The sequence below is a fragment of the Sceloporus occidentalis genome, unplaced genomic scaffold, assembly GCF_023333645.1.
Source record: "Sceloporus occidentalis isolate IW3139 unplaced genomic scaffold, rSceOcc1.0.p SCAF_30, whole genome shotgun sequence".
Taxonomy (NCBI): Eukaryota; Metazoa; Chordata; class Lepidosauria; order Squamata; family Phrynosomatidae; genus Sceloporus; species Sceloporus occidentalis.
In genome coordinates, this window is record NW_028317010.1 from 3,877,967 (window position 1) to 3,894,314 (window position 16,348).

The following is a 16,348-nucleotide window of genomic DNA, read 5'->3' on the forward strand; positions in this document are numbered from 1 at the left end:
GACTTCTGCCAGGGCTTCCGTGACAGCACCGGAAGGTCACATCATGCCAGTGTTCCGTCATAAAAGCCCTGGCGGAAGTGTCGGGTAGCAGCCGCAGAGGTTGTCTACATGCATCGCACAGCCGTTCTTGCCAGAGAGAAGGATCCAGGTCTCATGCAGTGCCGTGGGGGATCCTCCTCTCTGGCAGCCAGTGAACGTCTGCGTGATGCATGTAGGCAACCTCTGCGGCTGCTGGCTGGTACTTCCACCAGAAGGTCATGTCACACTGGCGCTCCGTCATAAAAGCCCCTGCAGAAGTGGGGGTTGTCTGAGCGCATCTTGCACACATCCACCGGCGAGGGGAATCTGGATTTTAGTCTTGTAGTCAGATCTCTAGGTGAGGTCTGATTTATAAGACGACCTCGATTATAAGACTTGTCTTATAATCAAGCAAATCCGGTATTTTCTAAAAATACTTTTAGTATTGAATAAACCAACTCAACTTTTTGTTCCTTTCTTTTTTCCTTGTCTTTGCAAACACTCAAAAGGGCCTCAGTTGCTCTGTCGGAACTAGAATAATTAAAGCATATGGTCTTTCATGTTATTCTTGATCCAGTGTTTTGGAAATTAATCTCTGCTGACTTATCAATATGTTTTTGTTTTGTTTTTTAATTTTAGCAGCACAAGAAATTTGAAAGGCTGTCCTCAACCAGTGAACCTGGACACTGCAAATCATGTTGTGCTGGGGAAATGCCTCCTTTGGACAGCTGGGTTTAGGAGGAATCGATGAAGAAATTGTAGTAGAGCCCAGAAGGTGTGACTTTTTTCTAAATAAAAACGTCCGTGATGTGGGATGTGGAAGCAGACACACCGTTTTTGTTTTGGATGATGGAACAGTTTATACCTGTGGGTGTAATGATCTTGGCCAACTGGGACATGACAGAGGCAGAAAAAAGCCTGGTAAGTCAATTAATTTATATTTTTACTGAGCTCTAGATGAACCAATACTGAAGTTGTTGGATTTTAGGAAAGTGTTTGGATGCTTATCATGGTTTTGCTGATTCCATTCAGTCCATGTTCATATAGGGACCTGTTGACTAAGGGTTAAATTGGTTCAGGAATAGACCTGGGCACAAAATGCCAGAGTGTTGCTCAGTGTTGGGGCTTTTACTGGCATAGTTTGAAGGGTCATCTTGCCTTAACTCAGATGCCAGCCTCAATACCATTTAAACCATCAAGACTCTCTGCAGTATAGAAGCTAGTAAGCTGAGGAACACTCAGTAGATGGTAATTTCCAAAAGTGTTAGAAGAGCTACAATGTGGAGGAGGTGAACAGCTTAGCGTTCTGGCACATGTTGTGGAAGCCTGAGTTATTTCAAATTCCTAATTCCCAAAGCACTACTTCTTTGTGACTTAAATATAAAAAGGAAATAAACATAGTGTATAGGGAGGAAACCCTAGGAATCCTTTGAAACATGGACTTCAGTTAAAAACGAGTACACTGCCCGTTTGGTAACTTGGAAGTCTTTTGGAAAAAACATTTATGGATAGTGAATTGGAATCTTGAATATGATTAGTGCAGTGTTTATCAGTGCAAGTAGATAAATACCGTATTTGCTCGATTATAAGACGAGGTTTTTTTCAGAGCAAATGCTCTGAAAAATACCCCTCGTCTTCTAATCGGGGTCGTCTTCTAATCAGACCTCAAATAGAGTCTGATTAGGAGACTAAGATCCAGATCCCCCGCACCGCTGCAGGGGACCTGGATCCTCCTGTCTCACCCCCCCCCCCCCCCATCATACACACACTTACCGGTGCTTCCTGCTGTATTGCCGGGGCAGCGGGTTGACGTCTACGCGATGCGCGTAGACAACGTCCGCTGCAGCCGGAAGGAGGTGTGGCTAGCAGCGGGGGTTGTCTGCGTCCGTCGCGCAAACTAGTGATGGGAAGTTCGGATCATTAAAGTGAATCGGATCATTTCGATTCGTTCACTGAAATGATCCGATTCATGATCCGGATCTTCGGATCACTCAGTGTGCCTGCACGGAGTTACTGTTTTCCAGTAACTCCATGCAGGCACACTAACGATTGGCCCCGCCCCTTTCATTATGAATCCTCCCCCCTGCCTCCAGTGATGTCAATGAAGGCAGAGAGTCGTTCAAAGATTCGGATCTTACAGGGATCCGAATCTTACAGTGATCCGGATCACTGTAAGATCCGGATCATTGTAAGATCCGGATCTTTGAACGACTCTCTGCCTTCATTGGCATTCTAATCATTCAGAGAATGTCACCATACTGTTATAAATAATACATTAATAATCACTGCCCCCAGGATTTACATTCCCCTTTACCTGCAACTGCACCTTAAGCTAACTTTATTAAATTAATTAAATTAACCCTCACCATTAAATTAACCCTTAACACCCCATCAACCATGACTGCCCCTAAAATTAACCCTTAACACCCCATTAACCATAACTGCCCCCAAATTCACCCTAAACACCCCATTAAGCATAACTGCCCCCAAATTAACCCTAAACACCTCATTAAGCATAAATGCCCCTAAATTAACACTAAAGACCCCAATAAGCATAACTGCCCCCAAATTAACCCTAAACACCTCATTAAGCATAACTGCCCCTAAATTAACACTAAAGACCCCATTAAGCATAACTACCCCCAAATTAACCCTAAACACCTCATTAAGCATAACTGCCCCTAAATTAACACTAAAGACCCCATTAAGCATAACTGCCCCCAAATTAACCCTAAACACCTCATTAAGCATAACTGCCCCTAAATTAACACTAAAGACCCCATTAAGCATAACTGCCCCCAAATTAACCCTAAACACCTAATTAAGCATAACTGCCCCCAAATTAACACTAAAGACCCCATCAACCATACCAATTTATTAGGTAATTTATCTGGAGTACATGCAATTAATTTAGGGGCAGTCATGGTTAATGGAGTATTTAGGGTTAATTTCAGGGGCCGTTATGGTTAATGGGGTCTTTAGGGTTAATTTCAGGGGCCGTTATGGTTAATGGGATCTTTACGGTTAATTTCAGGGGCAGTTATGGTTGATGGGGTATAAGGGTTAATTTTATGCTGATGACTGAGGGTTAATTTAATTAATTTAATAAAGTTAACTGTAGGTGCAGTTATAGGTAAAGGGGGGCAAACTCAGGGGAATCTAAATCCTGGGGCCAGTGTGAACATTATTAATGTATTTATTTAGAAAAGTATGGTATCAGTAATATTCTCTGAATGATTTGAATCTCTGTAAGATTCGGATCCTTGTAAGATCCGGATCCCTGTAAGATTCGAATCATTCGACTCTTCGGATCATTCGACTCTTCGGATCATTCGACTCTTCGGATCATTCGACTCTTTGAACGACTCTCTGACTCTATGAGTCATCGTTCCTGTGTGAATTGATGAGCTGTAACCTGACCCCAGAGTCTGTGTCTGAGTGCTCTGCAGATGACTCACAGCTCTAGGATCAGGTTACAGCTGCATGATTCACAGACTGAACCGCTACAAATGAATCGTTCAGTCTAGTGAACCGATTCATCCGGATCACTAAAAAGAACCGGATCAAATGAACGATTCGTTCATGATCCGGACATCACTAGCGCAAACCTTCCCCGACTGTCAGAGATCAGAGTTCCCCGCACCGGTGCGGGGAACTCTGATCTCTGACAGCCGGGGAAAGTATACGCGACGGACGGATACAAACCCCCGCTGCCAACTCCACCTCCTTCCGGCTGCAGCAGAAGGCGACGTCAACCCGCTGCCCCGGCTGGAAGCACCGGTAAGAGAGGGCTGAGAGGGGAGGGGAGGGGAGAGTGTGTGTGTGTGTGTGTGTGTTAGTTAAATGGGGGTATAGGGTGTGTGTGTGTGTGTGTGTGTGTGTTAAATGGGGGCATAGGGCATTTCTGGAGTGGCGTTAAGGGGGCATTTAATAGAGCACTCTGCCTCCTGAAATGCCTTATACACCTATATGCCACTCTGCCCCATAATATGCATTTTAACCCCCTAAATGCCAGAGTGGCATATAGGGGTATAAGGCATTTCTGGAGGCAGAGTGCTCTATACAATGCCTTTTAACTCCCTTAATGCCACTCTGCCTCCTGAAATGCCTTATACCTCCCTATATGCCACTCTGCCCCATAATATGCATTTTAACCCCCTAAATGCCAGAATGGGATATAGGGGTATAAGGCATTTCTGGAGGCAGAGTGGCATATAGGGGTATAAGGCATTTCTGGAGGCAGAGTGGCACATAGGGGGTCAAAAGGCATACCATGGGGCACAGTGGCATATAGAGGGTGAAAAGGCATATCATGGGCCACAGTGCCATATTGGAGTGGCAAGCCTGGGGGCAGATGTGCGTAACTGGGGGACAGGTTGGAAAATACAAGAAATAAAAACAAAAAAAATATTTTTCTCAATCATAGCTTTTATTAAAAAAAATAGTTTACATGAATTAACATTTACTGGTAAAACTTTTTTCCTTTAGGGTCGTCTTATATTCAGGCTTTTTCTTTTTTTCCTAAGTTAATATTCAGATTTTGGGGGGTCGTCTTATAATCAGGGTCGTCTTATAATCGAGCAAATACGGTACATTTTCTAACTTCTCAAACTAGAAGGCTTATTAAACAGAGTTGGTGATGTCTGTGATCGTCAAATGTTACCTGATATGCTATCTGAGTTACATTTATATTTTGTGATTACACAATGTGGATTAGTCAAAATGTTTCTTTGTAGGGCTGCAACTAACGATTATTTTACTAATCGATTAGTTGGCCGATTATTTTTTCGATTAATCGGATAAAAAAATGCAATTTTTTTTAAATGTAAAATAATGTAATAAAATCTCTTTATCGCAATGGCCTCTCTCTATTCACCTTCTTATTTTACTGACATAATAATAAAAGCTACAAGAACCCAAACACAGTGTTTCTCAAGCTAGGTTTTAATACAAAGTTATTAGTAAATATTAATTCATATGTTAACTATTTTTCATATTTAATAAAAACTATGAGAAAAAAGCCTTGTTTATATTTTCTTTTATTTACCAAACTGCCCCCAATTATGCACATCTGACCCCCAGCTTGCCACTCTGCCCCCATATATGCCTTATACCTCCTTTATGCCAGAGATTCCACTGTGCCCCGATATGCCTTATACTCCTTATATGCCAGTGATATGCAACTGAACCCCCTGATATTCCTTTTACCCCCAGATATGTCTTATGCCCTCCTGATATGCCTAATATCTATATGCCTTATACCCCCTATATGCCACAGTGCCCCCTGATATGCCACTCCGCCCCCCATAAATGCCCGGCACCACCCTGAAATTCATTATACTCCCTGATTCACCACTCTGCCTCACCAGATATGCCACTCTGAAATTCATTATACCCCCCATACACCACTCTACCTCCCCCTATACACCACTCTAACTCCCCCAGATATGCCATTCTGCCTCCCTGAAATTCATTACACCCCCATACACCACTCTGCTACCCTGAAATTCATTATACCCCCCATACACCACTATAACTCACCCGTACACCACTCTGCCTACTCAATTTATATGTGCTAGAATTTCTCACAGTCACATCAGAATCAAGTTTTGTTTTTGTTTTGTATTTTTTAATTCTGATGTGACTGTGAGAAATTCTAGCCAAAAACAAAGTGAACACTGGCTTGTTACTGGTTGCTCTAAAAAAAAAAAAAAAAGATCCAAACCAGGCCGCCATACCAAACCACTCTGATCACTGGTGAAATGCCAGGTATAAAGTAGCTAACCTAGCATGTATATTTTACTTTTACATCTTCTGACCTGACAGTAATAACAATATTAGTTTTGGGAAATAATATCTCTCAAATTACCACGTAAACCTTTCTTATTCTTATGTAAAAAGGTCCTCATTTTAACTGTTCTAATAGGCTTGGCCTGCGTGTGGATGTTTGAGTAGTTGAGTCACACCACCTCTGTAAACACATATAGTTCATAGAAAGATCTCCCGTAAATTCATACTGCACCTGCTCTTCATCTTTACTCTTAATTACAGTATTTTATTTCATATTTAATAAACACACTATCTCCAGGTTTTATTTGATCATTTATTAAAAAAGTTAAAATATTATCAACTGATACTTATAATTCAGGAATACATTATCACACTAAATACATTTTAAACAGTGTATGTATATGTATATGTGTAATATATATGCAACAATCCCAGCACACACAATTTGTACTTGTCTTTATTGTTAACATATACCGTATTTGCTTGATTATAAGACAAGGTTTTTTCCAGAGCAAATACTCTGAAAAATACCCCTCGTCTTATAATCAGGGTCGTCTTATAATCAGACCTCAAATAGGTCTGATTATGAGACTAAGATCCAGATCCCCCGCAGCGATGCAGGGGACCTGGATCCTCCTGTGTTATGCCCCCCCCAACTTACCGGTGCTTCTGAGTCCCCGGTGCTTAGTCCGGGCTGCGTGTAGAGCTCTACGCTTCCCGGACTAAGCACTGGGGACTCAGAAGCACCAGTAAGTTGGAGGGGGGGGGCATAACACAGGAGGATGCAGGGGACCTGCATGGAGCTCTACATGCTGCCCGGACTAAGCACCGGGGGCTCAGATGCAGGGGACCTGGATCCTCCTGTATTATGCGCCCCCCCCCCCCCAACTCAGAAGCACCGGTAAGTTTGGAGGAGGGAGTGTAAGGCATTTCTGGAGGCAGAGTGCCCTGTGAAATGCCTTTTAACCCCTTTAATGCCACTCTGCCTCCTGAAATGCCTTTTACCTCCCTATATGCCGCTCTGCCCCATAATATGCCTTTTAACCCCCTAAATGCCAGAGTGGCATATACGGGTATAAGGCATTTATGGAGGCAGAGTGGCACATAGGGGGTCAAAAGGCATATCATGGGGCACAGTGGCATTTAGAGGGTTAAAAGGTATATCATGGGGCACAGTGGCATATATATAGGGTATAAGGCATTTCTGGGGCAGAGTGGCAAGCCTGGGGGCAGATGTGCATAACTGGGGGGGCAGGTTGAAAAAAAAAAAAAAGGAAATAAAAACAAAATATTTTTCTCAATCATAGCTTTTATTAACAAACAATTGTTCACATAGTTTACATGAATTAACATTTACTGGTAAAACTTTTTTCCTATAGGGTCGTCTTATATTCAGGCTTTTTCTTTTTTTTTCATAAGTTAATATTCAGATTTTGGGGGGTCGTCTTATAATCGAGCAAATACGGTAATATTAATCCCATACGTATGGTCCTACTAGTACTGCTACAAATGATCGTGTTAGGGCTAAAATTAATTCGGTAATGGTCAAAAGAACTTCGTTAAGCAGTTTGAGGCCAAGTTGTTCTTCTGAGTGCTGAAAATTTTCCCTTGCCGTTATGTTGAATATTTCTAAGGGCTTAGTACAATGCATGCTGAAGAGAATTTCTGAAACCAAATAATTTGCATCCAAAGCAGGGCCCGGCAGAGCCAAAGTTACCACAACATCAGTATAGCCTCTACATCCATAATTTAAGCCCAACTGAACCATAATTGTGCTAACCTAGTCAGCAAATGGCAATGGACGGATCTTCTAGGAGAATAGCAGTCTCTTCCTTGTCAACAAAAGAAATATAAATGTTTAGCAAAAACATTTACAGAAAATCCACAGTGGAAGACACAAAACACCTTTATTGTAATAACCACCAAGCAAACAAAGCCAAATTGTGATCCATGTGCGTATACCAAAAGATAAGCAGGGGTCAGGAACCAAGACAGGTACTCAGATGAAACAGTGTCAGGAATACGGAGATCAGCGATGTCAGGAACCAGGAGGGACGTCGGGGAAAGCCAGGTAATCAGGAACACAATAGACTACACTTGCAGCCAAAAAACAACATAATGACAAAAAGTCAACCCATGCTGCTTAAAAAACCTGAAGGGGTTGGCCGTGGGCTGGATAATGGGCTGGTCCAAAGGAGAGTGGCTGTGGTTAATCTGACAGTCTGTTAACGAGCCTTCTGCTGAGTAACTCTGCTAGCAGTCAGACCATAACAAAGAAATGTCCTTGTTTACTGAAAAAGCAAAATTTTCCTTTTTTGAGTTGGTGACTTGCACAAAATTAACTGTACTTTTTACCAAAGAGAAGTAGCACTCAGTTCTGCAGAGGCATGGCATCCCTTCTGACTCAAAGTTGTGGGAAAGAGGATTCATGTTCCAGCCAGACAAAAATCTTAAACACACATCAAAGATGTGCAAGGTGTAGCTGAAGTCCAAGGAATACTAATTTGCATGTCTTTCCCGCTGCAATTACTGGACCTTAGCCCAGTAGCGTACCTAGGGGGGGGCGGTCCGCACCGGGTACCGCTCATCAGGGGGGTGCCAACTTGCCGGCACCCCTCCAGAGACGGACAGTAATGTCCGCCGCTGGAGGAGCAGGCTCGCAAGGGAGCGGTATCGGAGGTCTTTAGCAGACCTCCGGCTCCCTTGAGTGATTTTAAGCCGGGTTCAGATCCCGGCGCACAACACTGAAGCCGCGCCTACTGCCGTCCGTGCCCTCTGACCCGGAAGAAGACAGAAGAACTGAAGAAGGGGAGAGAAGAGGAGGAAAAGAAGCTGTAAGGAGAAAAGAGGAAAGGTAGGAAAGCATTCAGTGAGTGAGCGTTGATTGGTATATGTGTGGATTGGTATATGTGTGGATTGGTATATGTGTGGATTGGTATGTGTGTGGATTGGTGTATGTGTGGATTGGTGTATGTGTGGATTGGTGTATGTGTGGATTGGTGTATGTGTGGATTGGTATGTGTCTGGGTTGGTATGTGTGTGGATTGGTATATGTGGATTGGTATGTGTGTGTGGATTGGTGTGTGTGTGTGTGGATTCGTGTGTGTGTGTGGATTGGTATATGTGCGGATTGGTAAGTGTGTGAGAGTGATGGGTGTTATGCTGTACCATTTCCAATGTATTTTTCATTATATAATTATGCTCTAGTACATCATAACTCTATACACTTCCATACAGTGGCAGAGCTGGGAGACAGAGGCCTTGCACCGCCACCGCAGGACTCCTGAAAGGTAAGTGAACTTCAAAGTGGGAGAGGGTAGATAGTTAGGAGGGGGTAGATAGGGAGAAGGGAGTGAGAAGGGGTAGGTAGGGCAATCATACTCCTATCATGCCAAGTCTGCGAGTACATCCTTGAATCTGGGTATGCCTGGGCATGATAGAAATGTGATTGCTGTTAACAATCATATTAATATTGTTATTTAATTGTTTTGTCCTATTTTGGTGTGTTACTTACTTGAAATAAAAGTGTTAGATTTTTTTTTATGGTGTGGGGGGGGTCATATTCGGTTTCGGCCAGGTAAATGCTGCATTTTCGGTTTCAGTCCAGAATTCGTTTCGGTGCATCCCTACTACTAATGAAGTGGTAGGCCTACACCACATCAATGTTTGGCTTAGTATATAGTGATAGGAGTTATGCTGCACTATTGTCAATGTCTGGCTCAATGTATAGTGATAGGGATTACGCTGTACCACCGTCAATGTGTGCCTCAGTATATAGTGATAGGTGTTATGCTGTACAACCGTCAATGTCTGCCTCAGTATATAGTGATAGGTGTTATGCTGTACCACCGTCAATTTCTGCCTCAGTATATAGTGATAGGTGTTATGCTGTACAACCGTCAATGTCTGCCTCAGTATATAATGATAACAGTAAGTGTTATGCTGTACCACCTTCAGTGTCTGCGCCGGTATATAACGGTAGAAGCTATGCAGTTTTAAAGTGTGGGGGAGGGGTGCCACATACAGGAGTGTGAGAATAATCTGGATTCTGCACAAACGCGTAGAATCAGTGTCATTCAGTGTTAAAGCAGTTATTAAGGCAAATGGTGGTCATACCAAATATTGAATATTTTTGGTTTCATATGTACAAACATTTTACTTTTATTTGTGAAAAGTGCTATATATTTTTTTTTTACCCTACTGTTCGTGTATGTGTGTAAAATATATATGTGTAAATGTATTATATTCTGTGAAAAGTATACAAGCATTTTCCAAACTTTTGTGAGCTCATTTCCAATGGTCTGTGAAGGAACAGATCTGTTCAGCCTGAGTTACTTTTTTGTTTCCTTCTTACTGTTGCTTAAAGGGATGTCCAACAAGGAAACAAGCTTTATTGCCATAAAGATTCCACTTAGTTTAGTGTGCAGAGAAAGTCAACAAAAATATCACACCTTATAACAGTGGCACCCTTCAGGTCTACAAATGAGAAAACCATGTTCTTGTCAATGCTAACCTAAGTTACTGAACGCATAATGGCATTGTTTGGGGTATTGTTGGGTAAGGATAAATTACTTGTATGTCAAGTGATTGGAGTAGAGCGGTATGATAAAACAGAATTATATATTTATTATATACAGTACTATGCAAAGGTTTTAGGCAGGTGTGAAAAATGATGTGAAATAAGGATGCTTTCAAAAATATGTTTATAGTTTATTTTTTTATCATTTAACAAAATACAAAGTGAGTGAACAGAAGAAAAATATAAAACAAATTAATATTTTGTGTGACCACACTCTGCATCAATTCTTCTAGGTACACTTCTTCTAAGTCATGGAAACAACCTAAAAGAATTGGTTTGTAAGTCAGTGTGACTGAGCCAGTGATTAATGATTTAGATGAAAGTTGGGGATTTTGAGCACATGGGATAGCGATGCCTAGGTGTAGAAGAAATGTTATGGTGCATAAAAAGTTTGGTGCACTGTAAAAAAAAAACAAAAAACAGAATGCATTAAATAAAGTCAGGCACTGAAACTAATCCAAGATTTTTTTTCAAGACTTTAACCCCTTAAGGACCAGGCTGTGTTTTACCTATTGTACCATTGGGACCGAGGCTGTTTTAATACTTTTGCGGTGTTCGTGTTTAGATGTAATTTTCTCTTCACTCATTTAGTGAACCCACACAAATTATATGTTGTTTTTTTCAGGACAAGAAGGGCTTTCTTCAGATACCATTGTTTTAATCATATTATCTAATTTCCCATAAAAAAAATAATAAAATATGATGAGAAATGTAAAAAAAACCCACATTTTCTGACTTTTACCCCAAAAATCTTTTACTCATCCAAAAAAGCTAATGAAAAAACCTACTAAATATATTCTACTATTTGTCCTGAGTTTAGAAATACCCAATGTTTTTATGTTTTTTTGCTTTTTTCTGCACGTTATGGAGCATTAAGTACAGGTAGCGTTTTGCTATTTCAAAACCATTTTTTCCAAATCTGGTAATTCTTCCCCCCATGTGCCATTTCGGGTATCTTTGAAGCCGGCCAATGCAATTTACCCCATCAAATCATATATTTTTGAAAACTAGACACCCCAAGGTATTTCAAATGCTAGTATTTTAACCCTTTCCATGCATAAGATTCTACCACCAGCCTTTGCCACACTTTGTGTTAGTATTTTTTTGGTATTTTTTTTTTACACAAATTGTACTTTGGGTATACATTTATAGCTCCAGGTATACGTCACTATCAAACAACACCCTAATATGTGTTCAATAACATCTCTCGAGTACAGTGATACCACCCATGCATGGGTTTGACTGCTGTTTGGGGTTAAAAGGCCACATTTGGGAAGTGCGCTTTTTTTCCCCTATTTTGGTCAGTCTGTGCCTATGCCCTATCTTTGAGCCTGGCCACTACAATTTACCTCATAAAACCATATATTTTTGAAAACTAGACACCCCAAGGTACTTAAAATGGTAGTATTTAACCCTTTCCATGCATCAGATTCTACCACCAGCCTTTGCCACACTTTGTGGTAGTATTTTTTTTTTTTTTTTTTTCACACAAATTGTACTTTGGGTATAAATTTATAGCTCCAGGTATACGTCACTATCAAACACCCTAATTTTAGCACTTGCTCATAATAATAAACTTTATTTTTTTATTTTATTTATTTTACTCTTTTTGGACTTTTTTTTTACATTTTGCTGGAACTGGATAGTTCCTCTAAAGCATAATAATTTTTAAATGTTACCATGTTTTTTTTAAGCTTTTTCTTTTTTTCTTTTTTTTTTTTTTTTTTTTTTTTTCTTTTTTTTTTAAATATTTTACTAATCACATAGTGATTAGAAAGCTGGCCTCCATTGACTTGTATGGTTGAATGCAGTACCTGTATTCAACCAGCAAGTGGAGCCAGAGTTCTCTAGAAGGTCAGGAGACTGTCTAGCGAACTTTTTCAACTTTATTATTTTTTTCCCGGACCGCCGCCATCTTGCGGATGGTGAAGACTGCGTGCAGCTGCGGCTGTGACCGCTCTCCGGAGCGGTCACAGTCCATCAAAAGGTAAGTGTTTGGTGTCGCTGGATGCCTCCTGATCGAGGCATTCCAGCGACACCATTGAAGTTTAGGAGGTGATCGTTGATCGCCTCCTAAACGCTTTTAAAACGGGCGTCCGCCGCCATACAATGTATGGCGGCTGTTGACGCCCCGGGGAGGGGCCAGACATGGCCCATCATGCCGATCTCGGTGTTGCTGAATGCCTCGACATCGAGGCATTACAGCAACACCGTTTAAGCTTAGAAAGTGATCATTGATCACTTTCTAAGCTTGTTTAAGTCTGATGACGTGTCAGGCACGTCATAGGTCGTTAAGTGACCGTTTTGCATGACGTGCCTGACCCGGCAATGGACGTTAAGGGGTTAAACACTACTGGTATTTTAAGCACTGTTTTCATGTTGATGTGTACATTGTATAATTGTTGGGTTCAAATTACTTCACAGAACAGGTTGGAGCTCTGGACGCACAGAACATTGTTGCAGTTTCATGTGGAGAAGCTCACACCTTGGCGCTAAATGACAAAGGCCAAGTGTTTTCGTGGGGTCTTGCTGTTGATGGACAAATCGGCATTTCTACGGTAGACGAATATGTCAGAGTTCCAAGGTAAGTTAGATCTAATCTGTATTTCTTACATAAATATTACTTGCCGTTCCACAGACCATCATAATACATTGCCATGAAAAAGTATTTGCTCCTTCCTAAATGTCTTTTCGTTTTGCATATTTGTCACATTTGAATATTTTAGATCATCTAACAAATTTTTATATTAAACAAAGATAACCAGGGTAAACACAAAATGCAGTTTTTAACCCCTTAATGACAAAGCCCGTACATGTACGGGCTCAAAATGCATTGCTTTCAATGGGTTTAGGGACCGCCCATTGTCCTTAACGGGTTAAATGATTTCATAAATAGAAGGAAAAAAGCTGCCCAACCCTTTCTAGCTCTTGGTCGAAAAGTGATTGCCCCTCACAAAATCGACCAATTAACCAAATTAAAGTTATTATTGGGTTCAATTCCATCTTATTTCCTAATGATGTCACACTTTAACTAAGATTCAAAAGTTTAAGATCAGCATACAGTCCTGTGGTAAAATATTTGCCCCTTCCTGATTTCTTCTTTATTTTTGCGTTTTGTCATACAGAAATGTTTCAGTTCATCCAACTAATTTTAGTATTGGACAGCAATAATGTGTGAGTAAACACAAGATGTATTTTTAAATGATTTCATGTATATAACTAAAAAAGCTATACACCCTACCTGGCCCTATGTGAAGAAGTAATTGCCCCTTAGTTAGTAAATCAACCAATTAACCACATTTTATTCATCATTGAATCCAATTTCACTAGACACACCCAGGCATGATTATTACCAGTCCTGTTGGATCTAAATGTCAATCAAGCAGAACTTGTCTTGCAAAGTGAAGCAGGCTAAAGCTGTCAAAAGTGAAAAGATATAACCCCGTGTCAAAAAATAAATGTGAGAAAGCAAAAATAAAATACTTTCCTTTCCTTTGACCGAGTTTACAGCTGCAGCCCTAAAAACACTCTCCACGGAATGTTGCAAAATGATACAAATAAGACTTCTGTCTAGGGGTGCTTGTAACCATCGATCAAAAGGCAGCAATTCAAAGAAATTCAAGAACAGATGAGAAACAAAGTAATTGACACCTATCAGTCTGGAAAGGGTTACAAAGCCATTTGTACGGCATCTACAAAGGGAGAAAACTTGGAACGGTGGTGAGCCTCCCACGAGTGGCCAGCCAAAGTTTCTCCAAGAGAGCATCAACGGCTGATTCAGGAGGTCACAAAAGAAGTCAAACTAACAAGTGCTACAGGCCTCACTTGCCCTTGATGACAATTGACGGTCTGGGCAGGTCACGTAAGAACAAACGGTTAATGATAATTGACGTACCAGGACCGTCATGACTTCAAACGGGTGCAGAAAGCGATCTACGAGGCTGTAATGCCTCGATGTCGCCCCCTCCCCGGGGAGTCAACATCCGCCATACATGTATGGCGACGGACACCCGTTTTAAAAGAGTTTAGAAGGCGATCAATAGAAACTTCAATGGTGTCGCTGAAATGCCTCGATAGGGAGGTATTCAGCAACACCGAACACCCACCCCGGGTCACAACCGCCACTGCGAGATTTTGCAGACTTTCACCAGGTACTGCATTCAACCATGCAAGTCAATGGAGCCCAGCTTTCTAATCACAATGTGATTAGTAAAATAAATGTAAAGAAAAAAAATAGTTTAAAATGGTAACATGTAAAAATAATTTCCCACTGATGTCACCATCAGGGGAACCTTGCAGTTCCAAAAAAAAGTCCACAATTTTTTTTTAAATAATGTGTGTGTATATGTGTATATATATATATATATATATATATATATATATATATATATATATATATATATATATATATTTTTTTTTATGAGCACCATGGGATGTTTACTTTAAAAAAAAAATGAATGAATTGACCAGGTTCAACAATGTCCCAATTAACACATGGGGAAGGATGACCACATGTCTAATTTCCAGTTTGAAAAATGCACACATCCCAAATGTGGCCTTTTAGCCCCAAACAACCCGACAAACCCATGCATGGGGTATCACTGTACTCAGGAGATGTTGCTGAACACATATTGGGGTGTTGTGTGACAGTGGCATATACCAGGACCTGTAAATTTATTACCTAAAGTACAAAGTGTATGGGAAAAATACACACACAAAAATACTACTGCAAACTTTGTCAAAGGCTGGTGGTAATATTAGTGCATGGAAAGAGTTAAAATACCAGCATTTTCAATACCCTGGGGTGTATAGTTTTCAAAAATATATGGTTTGATGGGGTAAATAGCACTGGCCAGCTTCAAAGATACCCGAAATGGCACATGGGGGATAGATTACCAGATTTGGAAAAAATAGTTTTGAAATAACAAAATGCTACTTTGTACTAATTGCCCCATATTGTGCAGAAAAAAAAAAGCAAAAAAACATTAGGTAGAATCAATTTAGAAGTTTTTTCATTAAACTGTGTTCACCAACTCACTTGTTACTGGGTTTGGTTGTTCCTCGCCCAGTTTAATTCCTCTTACACAGCTGTTTCTGTTTAAGTTCTGTTTTAGATCATTAGCACTCGTATAGTAAAGTTGTTTACAATACATACACCTAACTGTATGCTTACAAATCTCTGACTTTGGGAAAGTGTACCAAGAAGAGTTGATGCTAGTTGGAAGGCAAAGTGTGGTGATCCCAAATATTGATTTGATTTGTATTTTTCTTCTGTTCACTCATTTTGCCTTTTGTTAAATAAACTATTAACATGCCTACTTTTGAAAGAATTCTCACTTTACAACTTTTGCACCGTACTGTGTATATTGTGTTAACATAAACTACGGTGTGTATCTTCAAATAAATTTTTTTAATATGCATTCTTTAAAAACAAAAAATAAAGCACTTTCCTGCAGTGGAAGCTGCAGCCCCGTGTCTGTCCTCCCCTCTATGGTCCAGAAGATTCTTGCTTGCTTGAAGTAGTCAATCAGTAGCAGTAGACTCCTGGAGCATTCATGGAGCCAGATGCATTTACAAGGGGAACATCATGAACAAATTAAAGGACCACGCAGCTAATATTAAAGAATATGATGGATTTCCTTCCCTCATTTCTGGAGAATGTATGAACAATCTTTTATGTCAGAAGTTCAGACATCACACTTAGCAGTGCAGCAGAACATTTTAATTCTGCAATGTGGCTTCTGTTTGTCGCGAGGAAAATTACTGCTTGGTTTGGTTCTTATTAAAATACATTCTATGTATTATTTCTAGAAATATAAAGAGTCTCTCTGAAGTACATATTATTCAAGTGGCCTGTGGATACCATCATTCGCTCGCTCTTTCCAGAGGTAACTTCATCTACTTCCATGTGTGTGTCGGGCTTTTGTACTTTAGCCAAATTATGGTGTGCTAATAGAATTT

General features: G+C 40.5%; 1 protein-coding gene across 6 annotated transcripts in view; it reads left to right on the plus strand.

Moving 5' to 3' along the window:
- Positions 1-713: 713 nt before the first annotated feature.
- Positions 714-16,348, plus strand: part of LOC149298930 (putative E3 ubiquitin-protein ligase HERC4) — a 41,857-nt gene continuing 26,222 nt past the window's right edge. For all 6 annotated transcript variants that reach the window (XM_089486697.1, XM_089486703.1, XM_089486698.1 and 3 more), the window contains exons 1-3: positions 714-939; positions 12,812-12,971; positions 16,199-16,275. In XM_089486697.1, the coding sequence (XP_089342823.1) occupies positions 714-939; positions 12,812-12,971; positions 16,199-16,275 (463 nt within the window). The remainder of the gene's footprint in view (positions 940-12,811; positions 12,972-16,198; positions 16,276-16,348) is intronic.